Source organism: Lytechinus variegatus, chromosome 1 (genome assembly GCF_018143015.1).
Source record: "Lytechinus variegatus isolate NC3 chromosome 1, Lvar_3.0, whole genome shotgun sequence".
Taxonomy (NCBI): domain Eukaryota; kingdom Metazoa; phylum Echinodermata; class Echinoidea; order Temnopleuroida; family Toxopneustidae; genus Lytechinus; species Lytechinus variegatus.
Genome location: NC_054740.1, coordinates 72,539,459 through 72,566,573, shown reverse-complemented (window position 1 = coordinate 72,566,573; position 27,115 = coordinate 72,539,459). Strand labels below are relative to the sequence as shown.

The 27,115-nt window shown below is 36.3% G+C and overlaps 1 protein-coding gene across 6 annotated transcripts in view; it reads left to right on the top strand.

The window, feature by feature from the left end:
* The window catches only part of LOC121422135 (insulin receptor substrate 1-like), a 79,511-nt gene extending 68,434 nt beyond the window's left edge, over positions 1–11,077 (top strand). For 5 of the 6 annotated variants that reach the window (XM_041617053.1, XM_041617047.1, XM_041617039.1 and 2 more), the window contains 5 exons: positions 1,192–1,266; positions 1,761–1,882; positions 4,285–4,566; positions 6,065–6,265; positions 9,256–11,077. In XM_041617053.1, the coding sequence (XP_041472987.1) occupies positions 1,192–1,266; positions 1,761–1,882; positions 4,285–4,566; positions 6,065–6,265; positions 9,256–10,493 (1,918 nt within the window). In that variant the 3' untranslated portion in view covers positions 10,494–11,077. The remainder of the gene's footprint in view (positions 1–1,191; positions 1,267–1,760; positions 1,883–4,284; positions 4,567–6,064; positions 6,266–9,255) is intronic. The other variant, XM_041617062.1, reaches the window with a different exon arrangement.
* Positions 11,078–27,115: the final 16,038 nt, after the last annotated feature.

The window sequence follows — 27,115 nt, the reverse complement described above, 5'->3', positions numbered from 1 at the left end:
GACACTGTCAAACTTATTTCAGTTGATCTATTGTATGTTATTTGGTCTCATGCTTGTATAACTTGTTGAATTAAAAAAAAAAAAATCAGGCGGTCAATCTTTTCATCCATACTGCATTTTATAGCCTAGACAATCAAATAAACAGGAGTCACTAGTTTCACCCTACCCAGTCCGGTGATGGGGGTTCAACATTTTTTACAATAAATCTGTAACGCGAAAAGATTGTGCCTCAGTGTTTCATGACTATTTTCTTCAAGTCTCGTGCAACTTTTAAGACCAAAAGACGACACGGGGGGACACGGTTCCGAAGTTGTGTAACATTTTATAAGTGCATGCCAGACCTAAAAATGCTCAAAAAGGTGATTTCATGTGCAAATCCAACGCAAATTGCGTATGTAGCCAAAATTCATAAATGTATCATTGTTATTTTAACTGATTAAAAGCAAGAGATTTTATTTGTGACTGAAATAGCATTGCCGACATTTTCCATTGAAAAAACAATAAAATACTTATGAAAAAAATTGATATTGCCATTTTTTAATATATATTTGATGATAATCCTAAGAAGAGTTTCCAGACCAAAATTAAGCAGTTTTGGGGTTATAATTTACAGCAAAATTATGATTTTATGTATTAATTAGCATAATTAAGTAAAAAAAAACTCAATTTGAATACTTTTTGTACAATTGACAATCAAATTGTGGAGATTACTTCATGGGTGACGTGTGTGCCAAATTTTTTTGCGATTGCACAATCAATGGCCTTGATTGGGGGCCAAAACAGCCCCAATCTCCCCCCCCCCCCCCCCCCCCCCCCCGGCTATGCATTTTCAAGATAGCCCAGGCTATTTTGTTATATGGTATAGAATCACAATGAAATGATACAAATACCTTAGCACTTCTGATTTAATTCTGACTCGTAATCTGCCAGGGACAATAGACTAGAATATTAAAGTCCTGCTGCGGAAGTTTGATTAATGTAAAGACATAAAACTGCCATTAGATATTCAGGTAAACAGAATCATCACCAAGTATTAAAGTGAGTTGTGCGCATACACTTATTGTTGAGCCTGTTTTATTGACTGAGAGTTTAATGGCATTATTAAACTCTGAGACTTGGATTTGTTTCATCTGTTCCCTCTTTTCATTTATTTATTTATTGCTCAATACTTTTGTTGTTTGTAATTTGCAGTGAAAGTCCACAGAGTTACCTTGATGAACGATACCAGTGCGACTCCCATAGTTCAGATGATCACTATTTTACCAGGTACGAATGCTTGATACAGTTTATTTTCCGTACCAAAAAAACACAATCAACTTGTGGGCGCATCGTGGTCTAGTGGTTTTGACTCTCGCCTTTCAAACAGAGGGTTGTGGGTTTGAATCCTAGCCGTAGCGTGTTTTCCTTCAGCAAGAAATTTATCCACATTGTGCTGCACTTAACCCAGGTGAGGTAAGTGGGAGTACCAGCAGGAAATAATTCTTGCACCTGAATCAGTAGCCTACATGTAGCTTAGCCGGGTAGTAGTAATAGCAGGGCCCGCTAGGAGAACAGTTTTCGGAACTAAAGTGGGTACCCTGGGTGAATATACCATTATTATTATTATTAATCAGATGATCATTATTTTATTTTTGTGCAAAATAAAAGGGGCTGAAGCCCCAGAACTGCCCTGCTTCTGCATCCCCTGCATATCAAACATGACAGTACTAAGACGGCAGTCGTTTTTTTTAACGATCTGATCTTATTTTTCGTTCTTAAAGGTTTGGAAGCAGCGGGGGAAGAAGTCGCACCCCGGATTCCCCATCTCATGTATCAATCAGAGAAGAAGCACTGGAGGCTAACGATGAGTATATGAGTATGTCGCCCTCTGCGTCCTCTAAAGGTATGATCCAGGCATCCTGGCTGAGCATAGGGGAGCATGATCATCAGTGGGTTGCATGGTTGTCCGGGCCCTGTTTCATAAAGCGCAGTGATTGATCATGGGGCTAGATTGATTGCAATTATTATTAATTATGACATTCATATAAAAATCAACCTCGTGATTAATCACTAAAGCTGTTTGTTACGGGGCCTCAATGTTTTAATCTGGAGCATTATAGATGTTCACTCACAATCGATTGCAAATAAAAGTTCAATTTGTTGGTCATTTTACGAGTGCCCGACTGGTGCTGTAATGAACCAGTGCAATAAACACTTCTGAAGATGACCATGTACAGTGTACATGTTAGAAAAGAAAATGAGATTCCACATTTTAAGCTCTTTTCAGATAAGGTTCAACAAGACTAATAGTGAAATCTGCTGGATTATGGATTCTTACTCTTCATCAGGTGTAATACAAGTTCAGTCTGTTGGTCACTTTACCAGTGCCAGACTGAAGCTGTAATAAACCGGTACAATTGACAATTCTGAAGAATATGTAATTAGATTTCACTGTTTAAAACACCTTTCAGATATGGTGCGTCAATAGCAAAATTTGTCTTAATATTCAGACATTTTGGGACTCATTACTGTACTTTTATGAAAGCTGACATCATTGTTATTTTGTCTTTTGTTAGCGATTAAACTAGTGACTGGAAAACTAATAAAAAACATGGGATAACTTTTGATATGATGAATCTAGACAAGAGAAGGTAGCCAAAGTTTTTTTTCTATTAATTGATTCATAAAATGGTTGAAATAATACAGACAAGGGGCCCATTGTGGAAAAAAGTTGCTTTTACATGTAAACACAACCAGAAAAAAATGAAATGCAAGTCCAATATACATACATGTATTTCTGATTGGTTGGAAATTAAATATTTGAATTTTTGTTTGTGTGATTTCAAGTCTTGTAGTAACAGGCTTCTTGGTCTACTAAGCCTTGAACTGAGTAGATTTTATTTAACAAGAGAATATGACCCAGGCTGAATTTCAGCTTACCTTGGAATTCATGATCTATTTCTGACTTATGAAAACTGTGAAAACAGAATCAAAATAAAATATGCCTTGGGTTATGAAGTAGTGCATGACATTTGTACCCAATCGATGTGCTTGCATGTTGCCTCTGCCAAATATGATTTTGTCCCCAACTTTTTTTCTTCAACGAAGCCTTCATGCCTCCCTGCACAACATAAAGCTCAAGTGTTTGGAAATGATAAAATTCCCTGAAAAATAATAATTTTGTATGTATAAATTCAGTAGGATAATTATAAATTGTATTCATTTTGAATTGATTCTGTCTAATTGTTGATAGTATTGTGCATTTAATGTTTGCATGCTGCTTTCTGTGAATTTTGTTTTAACCTACGATTTTGGTTTGTAGTGGATAGTACATGTATTTGAGTGTGGCATATATGTTTCAATGTGATGAACTTGATGAAACATAAAGGGAAAAGACCCGGTAACCCATTACATAAAGTTACCATTATGATAGCATTTTCATTCCAATGCTCCGTGATTTTGATTTGACATTGTTACCATGGCAGTTACCATCGGGTGGCAATTTTTCCATAACAAAATTTTGTAGCATCCATCATGCAAGAATGCCCAGTAGGAATGTGGTTATGTGTATATTTAAATCTTTTTAAGATTCCCCTGCTCATGGTGAATCAAGTCTCAAGCAATGTTTTAAAAAAAAATGCAATAATTGTAATTGTGCCAACCAATGCCGACTGCCAAGGAAACAATGCTCAACAGCCAATCAAAATGACCGATTCCATGTTGGTTAATATCATTGGATGGCAAAAGGTCCAGTAATGTAATTTACATGCAACAGGGCCCTGAGGACTGTTTGATGATGCTGTTTTATGCAGAAACGTATGATTTTAAAAAAGACTTGAACATGGCAATCCATGTCGATGTGTTTGTTTACTTATAATTACATTTTGAAAAAGAAGTTGAAATAACGTGATGTTTACACTTAACACACTGATTTCAGATGAGATTATTAGAAAATATGTCAAAAAACAAAAAATCTCTTTGAGCCCATGCTTTTTATATTCCAGCCATGAACAAGTTGTGTGTATGTGCTTTTATGGATACCTTCATAATGGCTGCTAGCCTATTCTAAAAATTGTGAACTTGCAGCCTCTTTAAATATTGTGGTTCTTGAAGTTTTCTTGCAAATTAGGTTGCAGCAACATTTTTCGCATAAATCAGCATAATAGTTTTATTTCCAATCAAAAATGATTACTTAGTCAAATTTGAAGATATGTGCCACTCTCAGGAAATACACCTATCCTCTACAGGTTTTGTTATGTTCACCATTTTGGATGTGTATATGTTTTTCTATTTCCTTTTATCTAGCATTACCCGTACCCAGAACATTTGCTTACAGTCCACACCTCCACCATCGTCGATTGTCCCCTTCCCTGGCCCATAGGAGGTCGTCCTCCCCGGCCCTTACCTCCCCCACCTCCAGTCCCTCCCTAGTTGCCCCGGGAACAGGTGGACAGCACCTCCAGGTACCGCATCATTACCACTACCACCAGCAGCATCACATCTACCAGAATCACCTATTCTTGCATGTTGCCTCGTCCACCTCATGTGCCTCCAGCGCCGAGAGCTCGCCCCGTAGTCTCTCCCCTCGTTAGTTTGTTTGCTTTGATTTTTCTTTAATCATTTATTGCTTTCAAATGTTTTGTTTTGGGTACTTTACATGGTTCATTTTTATTTTTATTATGATATCCATATCATTTATCTGTAATAAAGGGGGTGGGGTAAGAAGACTTGCCAATACGTAATGAAATTTACTATACGTTAATGATTCAACAAGCTAGAACATAAAATATCAGTTAACTATTGCCAAATGTTTATTGAAAAATGAAATTTTTGTATTATCGTTTAAACTTTTGTCTGCATGATTGTATTGCATGATATTGCATGTTTATTTATTTCTGTTGAATTTGTGTCAAATAATCAAGCATGCATGTCCCGAAAAATGAAATGAGTGATTTTCTTGTAGTTGTCTGGGTGCAAAGTCATTGCATGGAAGTACAAGCAGTTAAAATATTGAGCTAAGGTATGAATGTTTATTTCAAAAAAAGACTTGCTAAACCCCATAATCTCAAGCAGATTTTTTTTTTCTGTACATGCCAACAATTCCTGATACATTTACATAAACCATAGTTCTACCCCAGAAAAAGGGTTGCTTAATGCAGCCAATGTTGTTTTAGTGTATGACTTATGTGCGATATAGTGCCTGCGATATTTAATATTTTCGTGATCAGATGGTCAATTTTGTCATCCTGTTGCTAGCTTCATATACAAAAATGCTTGGAAAAGGTTAATATTTTGAATGGAGGTGAATTGCTCAATATAAAGAATATCAAAATAGAAATTCAAGGCCTAATGTTCATTACTTAAAGATTAAATCCTCTCAAAGGTTGATTTGAATTGAATTTTTAAAAAATGTCGTTAAAATGTCATCACAATCAAATGCATAAGAGTTACATGTATGACATTTTAAAGTTGTTTTTCACATAACAATTAGGCCTATGTACAAAACTCATTGATTTGCAAATGAGTGAGTCAATGATGTCACTCACTATTTCTTTTGTTTTTTCATTGTTTGAATTATACAATATTTCAATTTTTCCAGACGTGACATTAGGACCCATTTACAAAGAATGCTAAAGAAGTGGTATTTTCACATGCCCAGGGAGGACTAAAATAGGGAGAAAATTGAAATAATTTATACAATGAAATGGAAAAAATATAGTGTGTGGGTGATGTCATAGGTCCCCCTATTTTCATACTGACCAGGATGTGAATCAAACTGTTTTCTAAAATTAAGCAGAAGTTTAAAATGTCTTCTTTTTTTTTACATCTGATTTTGATTAAATTCTCAGTGCTAAGCCTGATAGGTTTGCTCTTTTTATTCAAATCAACTTTTGTTTTGGAGGGGGGGGGGGTGGACTTGCCCTTTAAATATTACATGTTCCTATACTTTTACTCAAGGGATGTTAAAATTACTATACTAAGGCCTATTAGAAATATATCTGCTCATAATATGACTGCAATCTTTCTTTCTGTCTCTCTCTCTCTTCTCCCATCACCTTCTCCACTCTCTCTTTCACGCCCATAGTCGTCGTCGATGAACCGGATTCCTACATGGCGATGACCCCTAGCAACCGCTCAAGACCAAGCTCTGTCACCCTGGCAACAGGCTCCTCCCCTGCTACTCAGTTGACGCCATCACCCAGCCAGAGATTGGCCCCTTCCAGCAGCGGGTTGAAGGCGCCATCCAATGAGGACGAGGGTTATATGATGATGGGGCCCAGTCCAGGTAAACAACAATGATAAAAACAGGAAATTGAAACAATACATTCCGATGTAAAACTTAATTGAATCTCAATTATTTCCACAATTCAGCAAAACAATCAAAATTACACAAAATAATCCCCCAAAACAGTGAATTAAACAATTCATAGGCATACTTTTATATACAATAACATTAGGTAAACAATATACAAACATTAACAAAAGTACTACAAGTGTATATTAAAAGATGAAGGGACAAAATACAAGCCCGGGGCCTACAAGCATTTGTCCCCCAACACAATGGCCCGAATTCACAAAGGTGGTTTTGAAAACCACAGGTTGAATTCATGGTTTAACGAAGCATCCATGGTGTGGCTTATTGTATATTAAAAAATTCTTTCTTTCCGTGATGAGTCAGAACTGAGAGAGCTTTTTAAAACACAAAAAACAAAAACAAAGGAGCACTTTGTAGTCAATCACACTGATTAAGAGAACTGTGATAATTAATTGATATTGATCTAACCTTGATCAGGCCAAGGTTGTCTCTTTGTGTCTTACTGATGATTCCGATGATTACTCTAATTGCTTTTGCTTACAAAACCATGAAGGTAATATTCATTTTAATTTGTTGATTAGGTGGATAGATATTTTGCCCTCGATTACACACACACACACACACAAAAGGGAGTATGAAAATATGTTTGGTGGATTTTGATTGATATTTTGGAATGAATTTTAACCATAATAATAATAATAATAATAATAATAATAGGCATTTATATAGCGCCATCTGTCTAGAAATATTCTATTCCGAGGCGTGTTATTATTATTACCCCGGCTGTAGCTCGAGCTGCCTTTCAGTGCTCATGCATTCAAGGAATTAATCCTGCTGGGTACCCATTCACCTCACCTGGGTCGAGTGCAGCACAATGTGGATAAATATCTTGCTGAAGGAAATTACGCCATGGCTGGGATTCAAACCCTCTGTTTCAAAGTCAGAAGACTTATCCACTGGGCCACAACCTTCACCTTCTCTTTGGTTGGAGGCTTGCTATTCAAGTTATCGACATTAAATTACATGTAGTCTTTTTTTGCATATGAGGAAGATTTTTTTACTTAATTACTATTTTAATTACTTCTGATTCACAAAATACAGATAAAGTAGAAAAGAATTTTAGTTCAATGCATGGAGGTCTGTTCCACAATTATCTTTGTGCGCATCATGATTTGCATCTGTTTTAAGCTATGTGCGTGGATGTCACATTGAATGAAGAGATGATTAATCAGCTAATTAGCTGAAAATGATTTTTAAAACTTCCTCTATAACTTCAGAATACTGCACTCTGCAGTACTGCGAAGTATGACGAATATGACCTAAAGTTTGAATATATATTGAATTATAGAATGGTTGAGAATTTTTTTTTCTCACAGAGATACGAAAATCCTTCTCGTTTTGGGTGTTTTAAAAAGCACATTTGCTCCAAGAAAAGTACTGATCACCTGAAAACAAGAACATTTTCTCAATGTGTTTAAACATCTACAACTAAGCAACTTTTGCATGGATGTTTGATATTAAAAAGAGGATTGAAAAGTTATGATCTTGTGAGGTCTGAAAAAAAAAATTCAAACATTTTAGCCCTCCAAAGGCCTTTTATTGAGTCAAATGATATTGAAATATACACAAGTAAATACTATAACACAAACAATAAATGAATTCAAACAATAATAATACTTAAACATTTCTCTCAAGTAAATAAAGAATGAAGTGACATCCATTTAGTATTAATTTTTTCAAACAAACACGATATAGAAATATCTCTCATCTTCATAATATTGAATCATTTTTTTTCTTTGCATATGTATGAGGTCTAAAAATGCCCATTTCTTTTTATTACATTATTCACAAGAATTTTCAATTGAGTATAACTTCAAAGCTCTATAGCAAAAATGCAAGCATATGAATCCATGTTATTTTTGCATATTTGGGATATTTAATTACTGAAGCAACTTTGTGCAAAATGAGGTGAAAATTACTTGGACATCATTTTAATTTTGGAACATCCTTAATAACATAAATCCAAGAATCTTGTGTTCCAATCCATGATCTGACTTTAATTAACCTATTTCATACTGGAACCTGGTGGTCCTTGAAAAAGTACAAGAGAGCAATGATTAATTTACAGTTATGAATCACATTGTAAATAACAGTAACCATTCATTGACCCCTCTCTTGTTGATGCATCATGCTATATCAAAGTCACGGTGATAAGAACTTTCACAGCAACACTACCATCCTTTTTCCCTGAAGTTTGATGAAAGATCAAAGTGGTGGTGTTCATGTATTCATTTCCAAAGTTGTGCTGAATTTTATACTTCCATGTCAGACCAAAAAGCTATTAAAAAAAAATAGAATTTCAAAAGAAATTGTTTTCCAACCTCAGAAATGAATGATTATTTCTGCTGTTGCTAATCAATATTAATTATTTTGCACACTGTATTTGCCCCAAAACATAGAAATGCATATCAGTGATTTCTGACACACTACATATGAAATTATTTTATATAATTATTTGTATACGGTAGTAGATATTACAAGAAGTCCAGGGAGGGTTTCTAGACCCCAATTCAGAATATTCGATTATTTATAGATTGAAAAAATCTGTCTTCATACATTAATTATGCATGCATGAATTAAAATAATCAATGATATCACACCACTATGTGCTAGTTGTTCGAATATCTTTTACATTGATTTCAGCACTCCCCAACTGATGAAGAACATTTCATGAGGATTGTTGTAGGTGATTTTCACGGACATATTTTGTAAGCTATTGTAGATCCTTTCATCTAATTGGCTGAGAGCTAATGAGTGAACATCACCAACAAAACTTTTCATTATTAAAGTGCCCTCATGATTCTTTTATTTCGATATCCGGAACCACAGGAACTACCATGTTTCCATAACAAATGAGTTAAAGGCTGTTTTTTTTTCTTGTTTTGCTCATTTTCTCCAAGGTTCCAAGAGAGCAACACCTATAACCATAACCCCACACGCCGGTAGCTCGAGTGCAGAACCTTCCACCTACATGTTGATGAACCCATCGGCCAATCGTCCTTCGCCGTCCAACAGCCCCAGCTTAGCCTGGGCTCCTGCACCCATGTCCATCTCACCCATTGGAGGTGGAGGTGCCTTCACCACTACAAACTCCTTGGGAAAGAAGTCCCCTGACAAAAAGCACAGGAACTCTGCAGGACCGCAGGACGACGACCTGCTCAAGATCACTTCATCCGCTCATCAGAGGTCGCACAGTGAACCGGTGGTCGATACCTATTGCAATATGGAGTTTGAAGCAAAGCGTGGCCAAGTCTCGCATAGAGCATGCGAGAACAACAACATTGATAAGAAGGATGCCACCCAGAGGCATAGCATGCCAGCGAAGGAACCAAGGTATATCAATGTGAATTATGAGGAGAAGAATGAACATCTGGATAGCAGCGTACAAGTAACGGTAGATGCCCCAGACTGTATAGAAGGAAATGCCATGGTTAGGAACATTGTTGATGAAGGCCTTGATGTTGTCAAGAATGGATCGACGGACAGCGGCCTAAATGGGGAGTACATGAACATGAGTTTTGGGAAGGGTAGGAATGGTCCTAAAGCTGTGACTGATCTGAGCAAGAGGCAGGTTCCCCCCTTGCTCATAGATCCGACTACTCACTCTAACCCGGACAGTCATGATTACATCAATGTCCAAACAGACACTCGGGAGACTGGTATGAAGTCGAGTCCCCGTCACTCCCCCGTCAGCCCACCGTCCCCTTCGTGGTTGCGAAGACCGGTTGCTGAGCAACTCTTGAGGAAGTCGCTGGAAGACTTATCCTTCTCGCAGCTCAGCAGCATCCCATCCAGAGGTAGTGCCAACTCTCTCACAGGGGTCGGAAATAACAATCGAAACAGTGATACCATTAGCCCCGGTGCGCTGTCCTCGCATCACTCGTCACGGCGTTCCAGCCAGTCATCGCTGAGCGGTGAAAAGGAATTGAACTATATCGACGTTGACATTGGACAACCTGCTCCTGATAAATCTGGTAGTTCCACACCGGCTTTGCGGGAAAAACGATCGAGATCCCCCTTCAGACGTATCGCGAATGAGGATAAGAATTGCGATCAAGTCAATTATTCCACTATCGATTTCACAAAATCCGAAGGATTGAGAAATGTAACGAGCAACCTACGAGATGCTCGCTACTAATAATCACATCGCCATTGCTCATGACTTTTCATGACTCTGTTGAAATGTCATGGATATTGAAATGCGAAACACTTTACAGAGCTTTCGTACTCTATTTCTCTTAGAGTTGAAAGAAATAAAAATGAAATGAAAAAAGATTTATATGCTGTTTCAATTATTTGTCTGTCTGCCTACTCATCAATCTTTTATCAGCCACTTCAGATGAGAAATAAAAAGCGAGGAAAGAGGAATTGTTTCTGATTTACTGTGAATTTAGTGATCGTACAGGGAATTGAACATGGAATGTTTCCCTGTTTTTATTAAACCTTCAAAATAAACTTTGTCATTAGGTGTTTAGCTCATGAACCACCCAGAATGTATTCAAGCTGCTCGTCATAACACCATTTTTTTATACTATGGTGTGACCCGTACATTTGTGTGAAAGGTAATATGTTGTGAATATGATAGCGATTGGATACTCTATCGGCTTGTGTTGTGAAAAGATTATCTTTCTCTCTATGTATAGATATATATGAAGTTTGTTCATTCATAGATGCCTTTATGAAAACAAGAAATGTTGCTATTGTGTTTACCAGATATGGCTATCAAAGCAAAACGTAATTTGATACCCATTTTAATTTTTGATATTTTGTATAAGGGATTTGAATGCATATTTGGTACATGGAACTGTTGGTTCACGTTGTATACGATTGATATTGTAGTTTTGTAGGTCATACATGTATATTGTGATGTGATGAACTTTTATAGTTTATAGCTCCCAAGATTGCGCAAAAGGAACTCTGCAGTCAGTCTCTACCATTGTGTACTTTTATGCATCTGTGATCATGTACCAGCTTTCAATTTTTGTATACATGAATTTCGATTAAATTCCTTCGATCAGAGCTAACATTTTATAAGTTGACCCATGAACTGACCATGTCTATATTTGCATCTGCCAGGGCGATTTGATGTTGACATCCGCATACTGGCTGTCGCTATTTTTGGCTAACACTAATTATGAAATCAGCCCAAAATTTTTTTTTGCAATACTCTGTTGCGTGTGTTATGCCGCATAAATTTAAGAACGAGCAAAAATGTTTTTGAGCAACTCTGCACAAAAATAGAGACTTCAATAGTATTATTTCTTTCATGTATGAATTCTTTAATGTTTACTGGAATAATAAGCATCACATTCACCCAAGCCCAACCTGGAGTATTTGGGAATTCCAGGGTTTAATAGGGAGGTAGCTCACAAGTTATAAGCGAAAGCTTACGTTAGTGCCTGCACATCTTCCTGCAGGCAACGATTGTACAATATACAGGACGAAAGCACAATGATGGCATTGTTCTTGTAGTTCTCGTATGATCTGTCTTCAAGGTCTGCCCTCACTCCTGCCTCTCTCATGTGAACATTCAATATCTCAATGTCTGTTGGCAAGGCAAGGGGATCGTGTGTGTGGAACTCCCTTTCTGCCAGTAGCAGAGGCTGGAGTTTGGTGTCCCGCTTGAGTGTCTGTGAGTGTCCTTTAACTCTAGAAAGTGTTTCGCTTCACTTGCGTTGAACTGCATCTTCGTTCCTTATGGCATGTGCTCTCTTTATGGCACACAACTTCCTCACTTGCACTGCCAACTTCAATGCATAGGATGATGCTTGGATCCTGGAATCCTCATCAATGCCTTTTTGTGCATAATAATTGTGTATGTATATTGATTCAATGGATGTTGACATTTTTTAACAGGGCCCGTTAACATAAAAGGAATGATCAATTGTACATGTACAATTCATTATTAATTTAAGTCTATGGCAAACCGTGTACAAAATTTGCTATCAAGAAAGTAAATATTGCTTTATGTTGCAAAGCCCTATTAACTGTCAAGATGTTTATCATGATTCTATATTTGTTTGTATGACAATCAAGTGTGCTACCTAAACAACTCAGTGTAATCAATCTCAGAATGAACTCCCAGCAAATTCAATTCAGCTTATTTTGTACTTGACACAATGAATTGTGTGTTTTATTTGTGAGCGGGTAGGTATGTTACTGCAATCATGTGAGTATGTTATGGTTTTAGTGAAAGTGGATGCTGTCAAATATTCAGAGAAGTTAAATTCTTGTTTTGGATTGCGATATACTAAAATATTAATGTGTATTTTCTGTATACAAAATACAGTGTACACAATACAAAATTTTTGCTGCATTTACATGTATCATAAGGAAGTTATTTTGTAAGCATTCAGCTAACATTATTCATTCCGCTCTGGGTTACTGGAGCGCAACGCGTTTAAAATTGCCTCCATTCTTTGAGAAGAAATTCAGCTATCATTTAGGCATGTAGACCAAAAAGTCGGTGCCACGTCTTTCCTGCAAGAATCCCATTTCCGGCTTTTGATCACCAATCGTCTTGTTTCATTGTACACAAAGTAAATTGAGAATTCAGGAAAGCAGCTACATGTATAAAAAGATGCATATTAAATGCCTTTGTAACATGATTCCTGCTTGAAGAAATGACACATACTTTTGACAAGTTGCCTTTAGGTTGAACAGTGTTCCCACAGTCATGGAAAATCCTGGAAAAATTTGTGAACAATCATGGAAAAGTCATAGAATTGCATTTACCTCTTGGTTATGGCAGCTTTCCAGTTTGTCATGTCTCGCAACTCTCATACTCTGTGATCATACTCCGCTATTATAATTGGTGTTCATGATTTCCATTTTTCCCAGTTGTGTGACGTCCCAAATTCTACATAACTCCCGAGACGTCACAGGATGTCATGGAAAGCGGCAATTTAGTCATGGAAAAGTCATGGAATTCTGTTTTCAAATTTCTGTGGGAACCCTGATTGAAGATACAAGATCTATGGCCAGTGTACCCTGCCAACATTTTTTTTTTATTATGCCATACTCATCTATACATGTACGTAAATCTCAATTCTGGTATTTAATGTGTGTTATAACTGCAATCAAAGTTTATTCCAAACAAATCAGTATTAGAGGAAATAATTGATTGCTAATATTTGAATAACTGTCATGCCAAAGTGTGCTTATGGAAAATTTCTGATGAACCTGTACTATGTTGATAATATCAATTCAATGAAGTACTTACATCTTTCATTACTCTTATCGTAGATGATTATATAGTTGGTTATGTTATGACATAATCATTCAGGGAAAAGTGAAAAGAACAGTACCAGATAGAAGACCTTTTGGCACAGGTAGAGTATGTATTTTTGTAATTGAGTGAGAAAGAAATAGAAATATACGAAGAGTTTTGTTTTTTATATTAATTGAATAGATATCCATATATTCAACTTTGAATTAATCATTCACACAATTATATTCTGATATTGATCATTTGCGGCAGCGTTCAGACACAAATATGCTCTTGTGTAGTTTCAATTTCAATGGCCTCAGACATGAGGTCAGATGTCGTATTCAATTTCAAGTTCTGTTCAGAAAATAAGACAAGAGAACCTTTTTTTTCAAGACTAGTTTTAAGTTTGCTTTACGAACAATTTGATTTACCCGGTACTAATTTATATTAATAATAATAGTAAATGGATTTATATAGCACTTTTTGATGCAAAGTGGAACCACTAACACCCACCCCGGCTTTTATAGCTTCAGCAACCACTTTATCAGCCACACTCGGTGCATTACAGGAATTGAATCCTAACGGGTACCCATTCACCTCACCTGGGTTAAGTACAGCACATTGTGGATCAATTTCTTGCTGAAGGGATATATATGCCATGGACGGGATTTGAACCTCTGACCCTTTGCTTAAAAGACAAGAATCAGAACCTGTAGATCACATAAACGACTAATAGGACTGTGATTCTTATTTCTTTCCATCCTGTGAAAAGAACCTTGAGCCTTCGATCCTCTGGTTGCTAACCAACAAATATGCTTAGCAGTCATGCAGTACCACTAGCATCCCACCCCTCCCCCTTCATTCATCTCTCTTTCTCATTCTCTCTCCCTTTTTTTCTCATTCTCTCCCTCTCCCTTTTTTTCTCATTCTCTCTCTCCCTTTCTTTCTCTCTTTGATTTTCCGTCTCTCATCTCTCTTTATCTTGCTCTCTTCCTTTTGTCTCTCTATCTCAATGTCACATGAACAATAAAATAAAGGGTCATATTGATAATTCATTTTGTAGGAAGAAATAATGAATAAAGAAAGTCAATATTGAAATGATGATGCATGTGATATGTTAAGTTGGTTAATCTTCTACAATAATTATGGTTTCCTGTATTACATATTGTTTTATTTCCCTCATACCAAATGGAATACAGACAATCATGTTTTCTTTGCCGTTTGTAATTATGAATTTAAATTTCAATCGGAATATGGAATTGAAGTATTGATACTGCCATTTCAAGGGTATTCATGTTAAATGCTACATACATGGTCCTTTCTAGTTATTTTCTTTCTATTTTAGTCATCCTTTTGCTATTCATCCTCTCTTTCTATACACCTTCATCGTATCGTATATTTTCTCTTTAACATTCTTTTAACCCCTAGATATTTCTGTAGTCCCCCATCCCCCGGTTGAACCTGAACTAATTTTTGAGTAAAGATTACATATGAAGCCAAATATGTGTGACCATCCTATCTGCCTCCAAAGTCAACATTATTTTTAAGAACATCAGAAGGAAACCTATTGAATGTACTAGTACTTGATGTTGCGTTCTCTATGTGATTCTGTATTTCATTGTTGTGAACTGGTCATTTATTGTTTGTTTTGTTTGTGCGAAGACACTAACTGCTCAAATGAAGGGGGGTAATTGAAAAGGGGAATTAGTGCCTTTTGTATGCTTAAATGTGATTGAAATATATGTATGTGGAGTTTTATAAATTCACTATAATTGATAGTACATAGTTTCATAAATTTTTGAGGAAAAAAATAGCTCGTCTATATTTTTTTGTTTACTTATTTCTCTGTAACGCACTGATGAATTCTATATGTGGTAAGATAGATGACCATGTACTTATTTTATCATAGATGTACAAATTCATACATCTGGGTGACTAAATTTACCTTCAGTATATATTTTTTGATGAATTTGTGGTATGTGAAGATGTTTGATATGAATTAATGTGTATTTGTGGACAATACTCATTTTTTTTCTTCAGTACAGCACAAAAGTACTGACATCATGCTAAATATGACTTTCATAACAAGTGTTTTAAACATTCATTTCTTGTTTTTTTTCTCTCTCTCTATCATGAATTTGTATTAATTGCCATTTATTGCCATTTGATTATTATTGTACATGAAACGAAGCTTTATTGAAATTTATCCTACGTGTGCTACGATCATGCTCGATGTGTAATATCTCAACTCTGTTTATGTTACGTTGAAGTGTAATCAGTTCAAAGTCGCCATATTAACCTGTAACAGTATATATTTACGCCCATTATTGGAAAATGGAATTCAAGAAATCAAGTTTGTGTTTTTAATTATTTTGACACGGTCTGTCTCAGTAGAGAAGTGTCAACAGATGGAACAATGGTGCCAAAAATGACAAACATTACTTTGTTAATGTTGTAATTTTTATTCTATGTAATTATCATGTACATCATTTACATTCTGCTCTTGGTACATGGGCATGAGTTGCATACGATTTTTAAAATCATGGCAAATTTTTCATTACTTTTCTTTTTTGTATAGAAGGATTTTGCTGCACTGACAAAGTTGTTACTAGGTTCTTGAAAAATATTTATAAAATCAATTAAAGCTCTGTTTGAAGGGATTCACAGAGAGGTTTGGACTGTCTTGGGGTTATGGGGGATGTACCTTTAACTTGGATACCTCAAATGTAAAATGAATGTTCATATCATTTGATTAATATGTCATTTGTTTTGCTTTAATTCCTCGCAAATACCAAGAAGAATGTTACTTTGTATGCTCAAAGGATTCCAGCTCAGTTAAGGATATTTTGAAGTCTTGCATACTATACATTTCTTTCCAATAATCTTTTTTGCCAATTGATTATGAATGGTGTATGTTATGAAAAAAATGAACTTATTTAGTGCTTGTATCCACCATGCAGATTACGAGACATGGATTTTAGCCCACCCATCACAGCATTTCAAGAATGAATTTTCCTACCAGGTACTTCACCTGGGTTGAGTGCAGCACAATGTGAATTAATTTCTTGCTGAAGGACACTAATTTCCTTGGCTGGGATACAATTACTATCTAATTGAAAGACAAGAGTCAGGACCTCAAGACTGTTGCTATATCAGGGATACAGATAGCAGACCTCAAATATTGGGTTCAGAATATATATGTAGTAGGATTGTCATTCATTTTGCAGTACAGTGGAAACACTTTAATAGCAACGGGCTCCTGGAGCCCGTTGCAGAAAGAGTTGCGTTTAAACGCAAGTCAAAAAAATCAATCGCAAGTCAAAAATGCACGCTGTTGATTGGTTGAAAATCAAGTTGCGCATGATTTTTAGAGTTGCGTTTGATTGCAACTCTTTCTGCAACGGGGCCCTGAAAAATTTTGGTTTCTCACTATGAGTGAAAATCGAAGATTATTCTTCAAATAATGCAAAATGGGTGCTGAAAACATCAACAAGAGTTGGAATCAGATGCAATTCAGGCAACTTTTATTTTCAACCAAAGAAACATGCATATTAGTAACTTGCAATCGATTCTTTTTAGTTCGGTGTAAAGGCACGTCTCTCTGCTATGGGCCCCTGTTCATTAAATCATTTTGTTCGTAAATAACATGGAAAAAAATGAAAGACTAACAAAATACAATAGTCACCTATCCCAGAAGCTGAACCCATAAAAGCTGCCCGTTACGTGCCCTTGCTCATTTGGAGACCTGGATTATTATTGTTTTGTTTTTTTCATTAAAAAGTCATTCTAGCCTTTGACCCCCCCCCCCCCCCCCCCACTGGCTCTCTGTAATAAAATACATAATGGTGTCAGCCTTCCACAGGAACCTTTATTATGATAAGATTATTAGACATACATGTATATGGAATGCCATTGCTGCCTCTTTTATTAATATTAATCTTAATTGCTTTCCGTTTTTGTCCTTTTTTCACCCTTTCTGACCAGCTGTGTTGATCTTTTTCTATATATTTGTCTATAATTTCATAAATACCACCCTAGCTCCAGAAGAGATTTTTAGGCACTTTATACTGAAGTGCTCTCACGGACCCTGTTTCATAAAACTTTGCAATTATTGTAGCTATAGTGTTATACGCTACTGGAATCTTGATATTGATTAGTTGACTGAAAGCAATTGTGTCATAACATCTTAGAACTTAATTTCCAGCATGGATTTGTGAAATGTGGTCTATGGTAGAAGTCAAATGTTTATGGGAATTCCATGGTTTCGTCCTAAATCTGATTGATTTTATTATTATTTTTAATACACTTTTTTTTTTACTTTAATGGCCGAGATTTGTGGTCACGTGCCCCGTCACTTGTACAGAAACTACATGTATTTCCATGTATTTGTATTCGATGAGAATATTGTCAGTGATCTCTCTCTCTCCGTACCATGTTCTGTCAGTTGATTTATTTGCATTATTTCCTCATGTATCAAATCGAAAGTAACATGTTGTGTATCTACAAAGAGATTTGGTAGATTAAATTGACAGAAACTATATAAAACTTGTGTCATTGTTCCTGTGTGTCAATTGTTTTCACATCCTATTCAGGGCGGATCCAGCCTTCGCCAATTGGGGGGCCGGAATTTTTTTCAGCCATATTTTCCCTGATCGGCCGCTCGAATATGATTTTTGCCAGGATTTTTGGTTTCTTTGAAGGGGTAGTCCTAATAGTCACTTTTTAGCTTTATTCTTATATGAAAAACATAAATATTTAATACCATAATCCTTATTTATATAATGCGATCGCGAAGCACGAGCTAATTTTTTTTTGGAAATCTTATGTGAGTTTTCCTAAAATATTGAACATTCTGGGCAATGCTTTTGATCCTGAAAAAGATGTGTATGCAAATGAATAATTACTACGAAGTGAAGAGCCAGCAGAAATAAAGTAATGGAAAAGGTGTTAAAGATATGCTTGCAGTTAGCCATGAAGACTTTACATATTTTTAAAAAAATCAAATAATGCGAGCGCGAGCTGAAACTTTTTGACATATATACCGAAGGAATGGAAATTCTAAGCACTTTTTGTAACTTAACAGAATAGGTATGTAACTAAACAATTGAAGTGAGCGCGAAGCGTGAGCAAAACAAATCGAGATTAGACCTACTGAACGAGATACTCAAGTTTTGTAAATCATGAAAAGGATGAGTATTTGGGATCTTCCTTACATTAATAATGCGAGCGCAGAGCGCGAGCAGGAAAATTTTATATACGTTTTGAACTGATCGAAAACGTACCTCTTATGGACTGCTTGCACTTAGCCATAAAGACGTTACATAAAATTATTTCAACATTCAAATGTTGCGAGTTGAAAAATTTTGACATTTTTACATAAAGAATGTACAATTTTAATCAAGTTTTGTAATCGTGAACAGGATAGGTATATAACTAAACAATTGATGCGAAGCGTGAGCCGGAAAAAATTGAGATTTAGACCTAAAAACGGGACACTATATTACGTTTTGTAAATCATGACAAGAATGAGTAATAGGGGATCTTTCTGCGCTAATAATGCGAGCACAAAGCGCGAGCAGAAAAGTTTTGCATTGTGATCTGAAACTGGATATTGAATTAAATAAGAGAACAAGTTGACTATCTGAATAAACATGCGCGCGTGTTTTACTTTAGAACTAGTAGTCAGGCAGCATATGTCCTCTACTTCGACAAATTGGCTAAGTCTGATTTTTAACTTTTTATGTGATTGGTAATATCACAAGGAACAACCTCCAACTTGGTGACAAATGGTCATCTTGACCATGTGATGGGTCAAAATGGGGTCAATTTTTGAAATTGCCCCGATTGTGTCGAGTCATACATCAAATTGTTTGTCTTGTTATACTGAACAAGAAAGTGTACACAACCTCATACTCTTGACCTCCCGTTAAAAATTATGACCGGAAATGTCAAACGGTCAACGAACTTTCGTTAAATGTCAATTGAACTTAAGGTGTTAAGAAAGCTACTTTTTTTTATATATGTGTGTACTTTTTAAATTTCGATTTTGATAAGTTTATCTTCAGAAGACCTTATTCAGAAGATATAAATGGTCAAGACAAGGTCAGGGAAAGGTCAAAAGGTCTACAAACTTTCATTGGTAGCCAAAATACACTAAAACGGTTAGAATCTTAGGCATGTTAGGAGTTGGTCCTTGCTCACTTAGGAACAAAATAGATAAACAGAGATAGACGTCGAATGCACCTGGTATCATAGCATTGCAGGAATACCTTGAAACGACGTGACAAACCCTAATGCCCTTAAAATCGTATCATCATGATGTTATAAGTGCAACCAGCTCTTTCCGAGTTTCTTGATTTAGGAATTCAATTCAAGTCCAATGCATTTTCAATTTACTAGTCTTTGATTTGTAAAGCAACATTTCATCCATTCGCTTTGTACAGAATATTTTAATCAACATAAATCATTGTAATGTATTGGGGTATATGTGTAATACTATGTTAACAGGGTAAATACATCGATAGATCAGTGCTCCCAGCTCCTAAGAAAAATGCCTAACATCTTATTTGGATAAACTTACGAATACGATAATGAGGTTAGGATTGAGGATGATATGATAAGTTGGGCTCCAATTGCTAATGTGTGACGATTATATTATTTCTGACAAAGAGGCAACATCGTGCAGGCATGCTCATAGTAGTCAGTCATGGGTGTCCATCATGCTAACAGAGTAACTACATCGATTGATCAGTGCTCCCAGCTCCTAAGAAAGATGCCTAACATTTACACACATATAGATAAAAAAGAAGAAAAAAAATGCTTTCTTAACTCCTTCAGTGTAATTTGCCATCTTACGAAAGTTCGTTGACCTTTAGACATTTCCGGTCATAACTTTTTAACGGGATGTCAAGAGTATATGATTGTGTACACTTTGTTGTTCAGTATAACAAGACAAACAATTTGATGTATGACTGACAGAATTAAAAAAATTGACCCCTAACATGGTCAAGATGACCATTACAAATTTGTCACCAAGTTGAAAGTTGTTCCTCGTGATGTCACCAATCACATAAAAGTGAAAAATCAGACTTGGCCATTTTTTCGAAGTAGCCGGTAAATCATGACATATGCTGCCTGACTATAGAATCTAGACATTGTAAATACATCTTATATCATGAAAATCAAAGGGAGCGCGATCCGATAGCTTAAACTATTTGATATTCCGATGTGAAAAAAAAGTCAATTTCAGCTCTATATTTCAAGCACTTTGTAGGAAAATTGTGAGATGGGTATGGATTGCACTTCATAAAGAGCATAATATTTTTTTTATTGTTATTACTTTGAGTTTTAACAAAGGACTCGGGCATCCTTAGGACATACATAGGAAAATGATGACTATCTTCCTATTCTATTAGGGACAATATGATTTTCAAATTAATATAGTGTTCATTAATGCCTAATAAGGGAGTGAAATCTGATGATATTATGGCCTGAAAACTGGACATTTCAATCACTTGAATACTTATAAATAGGATGCATCAAGTTAACATATTGTAACCATTAATGCAAGCGCAGATCGTGAGCCAAAAATTTTGATAAACTGTCCCAAAAAGGAGATTTTAAGTAGTTTGTTGTATAATCAATATTGAGACATACACAACTCGCCAATCAAAATGCGAGCGTGCTGCGCTAGCTGATACGTTTTGACAATCAGACCTGAAAAGGGATATTTTGGAACTTTATGGAATACAAGAAAATAATAGGTACCTGAAAAAATCAAAATTTGTGAGCGCAACACGAGCAGAAAATGTTAATATTCAGACCATAAAATTGACATTTTTACAGAGCACGTTTTAAAAATCAATTTGTAAATCACACAAAATAATGAAAGTTCGATTTCCGAGGTAAAATATGTTTTGTATACTGACTTCCAAACTTGATATTTAAACTCCATGCTGAGCAAGATATGAAAATCACAAAGCGAGCGCGAAGCGCGAGCGAAAATTTTGATAGTGACATGAAAGATAATTTTTATTTGCCAAGTCTTCCTTTCATCTAATTTTATTTACTCGTCTTTCTCCTCTTTTTTCTCCTCTCTTTTCCCTCCTCTTCTCCTTTTTTTCTTTCTTTCCTTTTTTTTGCTCCTCCAATAGGGGGGGGCGGGCCCCTCGGGCACCCCTGGATCCGCCTTTACTATTAAAGGTAAAGTCCACCCCCGAAAAATGATGATTTGAATCAAAAAAAGAAAAGTCTAACAACATAAGGCTGAAAATATCTAAATAAAAATGTAAAAAATGAAAAATGTTAAGAAATTTTAAAGTTTCGCAATATTTTCACAAAATAGTTATATGCACCATTCAGTGACATGCAAATGAGATAGTTGATGATGTCTCTCACTTTTTTTTTTTTTAATTATACAATTTCTTAATTTTTACATACAGAGATGCCAAGTTCAAAAAAATGTTATGCGTGAGATTTTCATGACTCGACGTCTCTGTGCGCGCGCGGCCAGTACTTACAGTCGTACGTTGCGAAAAGGCGCGCGCAACGCGCGCGCACATGAGAAATGGGCTTCAAAACTATGCGATGCACGCACGCGATTCATCGTATCACGTACTAGCTGTGCGCTGACTGCACTCTCGATTCGTCTCGCGTGCCTGGCTAGACGCGAAGGCGGTCGGCCAGTCGTATAATCTGGCGAATAATGCTACTTTTTCTCCTTTTTTTTCTGTCGGGTCCCGATGCGTGAGAAAAATGGGTGCTATGCGTGAGATCGTGAGACGGACCCTGAATGCGTGAGTCTCACGCACAATGCGTGAGACTTGGTAGCTCTGTACATATTTGACAATAAGGAGGACCAACTTGACTGAACCACCACATTTTTAGGGAGAATAAAGTCCCCTTCACATAACAGAGAAGAGAAAATTCGAATATTTCATCCAGTATTTGAAAATGTCATAACTTTCTTATTTTATATCCGATGTTGATGAAATTTTCACTGTTATTCTTATTGGATGTTTCTCTTTGTATTCAAATCAACTTTTTGTTGAGGTGGACTTGTCCCTTAATAGTGACATGATAATGATGTTAATTGATATCTGCGGTGTCGGCAACTAAACATGACACCCTTGTGTGCATTTTAAGAACTGCAGGCAAAAATGATACTCATATTCTTTTGATGGAATGTGATATTAAATTGAGCTCTCTTTAATAATACTTTTGTCGCCAGTTTTGACACCGAAAAATTATATGCTATCTGGTTTGATGATATCCAAACAGATCATATTGAAAAAACAGAAATCTTTATATTATTGTCTTCCCCTTTCTCCTAAGCATGTAACAAAATTGACAAAGGAATATTTTTGTCTGCGATGGTCTTTTTTATGCCTAAGGTGTTTGCGTTATGTATGTACAATATATAGTCCTCTTTATCTTTGCTGGAGTATAGTTTGTCCATCGGAAAAGAACTCTTTGAGATCCTGACGACAGAGAAATCCTGAAAGACTGCCAATTTTCATCATGGAGTCGATACGAATAATGTAACACGATGCGAGCAGTCGCGCTAATGGATTAAGGGTGCATTATGTCATTTTACGGACCGTGGCGTCGTCCAAATTGTCTCATCGCATTTGAACCGATCATTCATCTTCAGTCATAAATATGTAGTTATGCTTTTCATCTTTCCTCGTAGTAATGGTTTCTCATTTGTCTCAATTTATAACCGGGTCAAATTTGTTGATGTATGGAAGTAGGGTGCAGCTTTCTTATTGCTATTGTGTTTCGATTTTTTTTTATGGAATGTTAATGATATTAATGCTGTCAGTAGTTGATTTTGTGTTTGTTTGCTTGGTCAGTGAGGGATGAGTGTGGTACGTTTGGCTGTAGAACATGTCGAATGTTCCCTCTATATACAGCGTTCTCATAATTCGAATGTTCCCTCTACAGCGTTCTCAAAATTTTGGGGTAATCCGGATCGAAAATAGTTGTACTTTAAAATAGAGTAAATTTTACTTTGCAAACGTCTGAAAATTTAATCTAAATGTGATTACAAATAACGGAAGTTATTGAATTCTGAAGATGGGCATTATTTTATGGAAGCAGTTGTATTCACGCCGTCATGAATATGCGATTTGTGGGCTAATCATGTCATATCCCTCTTTCCCTTTATGGTATGCATGAAATCATAATTATTTCATATTTGTATGTGCGTATATGATAATTCCCCTTGTAATGAAACAAGTTGGAGCAACGATCATCTTACACATACAAGCAGTAGTCGATTATCATTGTATTTCCCTTTTGGGGAACATATTAATATGAATAAATACAATATCATATGATAAAATGCAAAAGAATTAGTAGGGATACTGACACCGACTTTCTCATTTTATATTCATGAAGCCATGAAAACAAATGTCCAGTATACCGAAATAATGCTGAACTGTTATTCCTTCTCCAATTTTGGTGAAAATTTATATTTAATTTCTATTTTATTTTATATCTCAATTTACTTTTTCTGTTCAAATCATATCATTTTCAGTCTGGAGTTTCCCTTTTAACATTAGATGCCACTCATTACTACTATAATTGATACTGCTGCTGCTGCTGCTGCTACTACTACTACTACTACTACTACTACTACTACTACTACTACTACTACCACTACCACCACCACTACTACTACCACTACTACTACCACTACCACTACTACTACTACTACTACTACTACTACTACTACTACTACTACTACTAGTACTACTACTACTACTACTACTACTACTACTACTACTACTGCTACTACCACTACCACCACTACCACTACTACTACCACTACTACTACTACTACCACTACTACTACTACTACTTCTTCTATTGCTCCGACTTATAATACCCACGACGCTCCCTTGAATCCCCCTAACGATTTTATTTTTGGCAGCCTCTTCACATGTTGGTTGTGCATGCAAGCATACTAGTTTTGTTTTGTTGTTGTTGTTTTTTTCATTAAAAAAGTTTTTCTTTAATGCTTCTTTATTAGAAATATCAGGAAATCAGCCTCATTCCGAAGCGATACAAACTGAAAATAATAATTTAAATTCATGGAAATCTATAAAAACAACCTTGGGGCATCCTCTCAGCCTTGGGGTCCGAAGACAAAACACAAAGAACTTCGCCTTCCGCTTATACCATATCAAGAGTCCCAGCTAACCATCTATCCATCAGATGAGACATTAAGTACCAATAACGAGCGTCGGCCCTCATGGTTAATTTTAGAGTTCATGTTTATTCAGATTGCTTATAAATGTCCTTTGCCCCTGCCCCAAAGAGGTCCTTGTGGATTGATATATCGTTTATTATGTTTTCCCATTGTATGTTTTTTTTCTTCCTCCCTGTTTAATTTGTATTCCGCCTGCTTGATTTATAATTTTCCGAGTCCAACTCGTTAGTTTCCTTCCGTTCCGTTGTCGGTTGTTGTTGTTGATGATGATGATGATGATGTTGATGATGATGATGATGATGATGATGATGTTGAATTGATGATGATGATGAATTGATGATGATGATGATGGTGGTGATGATGATGATATCACTTTCAGACTTACCCCTATAGGACTTTCACTACACACACTCAGAATAGCTTGAGAAAGTGTATAGTGATTGAAGTATTGATAGTACTTTCAAATTTATAATTATTTTATTGACCAAGAAGAAAGCATTTTTGTTGCCCGTATGAGTCACTCGGCTCTCGGTAAAAAATGATCCGAAGAGACGGGGTTTTAAAATTGACCCGGGAGTAAGTTCTACCACCTTCAGGGTCACACCTATACTCCGGGTCACTGTCCCAGAACGGAATATGACTCCAAAGGACCCCCCTTTCCGGGTCATCGTACTCGAAATGAAAGTATGGTAATTCATCATGGAAATAGATTCTAGGTTCAGCAGTGTTTTCCATTTCATCTATTTTTTTCAATCAATCATTTTGTCTTGTCCGTCGATCTAGAGACGGCCTCTTTCTAAATAAACATATGAAACACTGTTTGAAGGTTATTTAAAACATTAAATGCACGTTACGCTTTGATCATGCTAAAGGCCTCGAAATCGATTCATGATCGGTGTTTGTCTGTCAGTTCCAAGGTACGGACTTAGTTGTTAAAAAGCAACTGGAATCGGATGTATTTGGACAAAAAAATAACGAAAACATTTGTCACGCTATCAGACTTTTCTGCCCTCTGTAGATGCTTTGGTGATATTTTGGTATTTAAATGAATTAGGGAGGCAAGCGATCCGAATCTATTTTCTCGGCGACGCTCAGATTTGCTGCGAGAAAGATACTCCTCTTTGACAGTTTTCTAATAATATGGTGTCACTTCGTCCATATAAAGATGTCCGTCCCTTCTATCCTAAATTTTTCTCTGCGCCCCTGACACCCCCATCCATCCATCCATCTTCAATAATCTGAGTATGTGTTGATTGCCCCCTTTTCGCTTTTAATGAGGTTTGTAGATCCCTTTGATAATTTTCTGAGATTAAATGTCGTTCGCTTATAGCTATTATTTTTATGAAAGCGTCATTGACATGCCATTGCTTTCTTTCATTAGATAATAACATCATGAAAGTATTTTGTTTGTGTAATGATTTGCCTTTTCAAGTCAGAGGATAAGAGGATTGTTGGAATTGCATTTGCGTTCACGCTCGGAGAGATTTAACTTCAAGTTCATAACAGTCGCACCCGACATGGATTCACAGTCATTATTGCTGTTGATGAAAATAAGGAAAGCGTGCCTCGCCCTGCCCCCTCCTCAGACTATGGTCTATATGGATATGAGGATAACTTGAGATTATATATTGCGAATGGTTTTATGCATGACTGATACTGAGATTGTACGGTGAGAAGAAGATTTATGATAGGTTTCTTGCATTACCGAGTATGACCACTGGTTTCTATGCTCCACTCGAAATCCAAACCTCTCTTCGGAATCCTTGATGATTCATGTGGCTTTATCTCAAGATATTCTCATTATTCATGGTGGTTTCGTTGCATAAGCCGTCCCCGTTTTGAGTATAAGTTTCAAGTGAGCAAAAAAGGTCGAAAAACCATGAAACCTCGTTATTTCCTTTCAATACATTATTTCGTCACGACGCCTCTTGCATTCTAGTTTCCGTGAAATAGCAACCCCCCCCCCCCCTCCGAGAAAAAGTACAATCATGTACACACACGCATATATGTGTGGGGGCATTAGAGAGATATTGAAAAAAATGTGTTTTATTCTTCCTCCACAAAGCACACCCATACTACACACACTCGCACAAATTGTTAATAATATTTTGTTGAAGTTGTTACCTTTAATGTAATCTATCACTTTTTTCCCCCACCCTCCCTGTCTCTCACATAAAATTGTATTCGTGCTGTGCTTAATAAAATTGAAATAATGTCTCAATACCCCGGTCATCAGAACCTGGCTTGTCTGCACACATTGTATGCAATCCTCCAATAATTTGGGAGTGTACCAACAAGAGTTTCCTAACTGAGTCGTTTGGCGTACGACATTGAC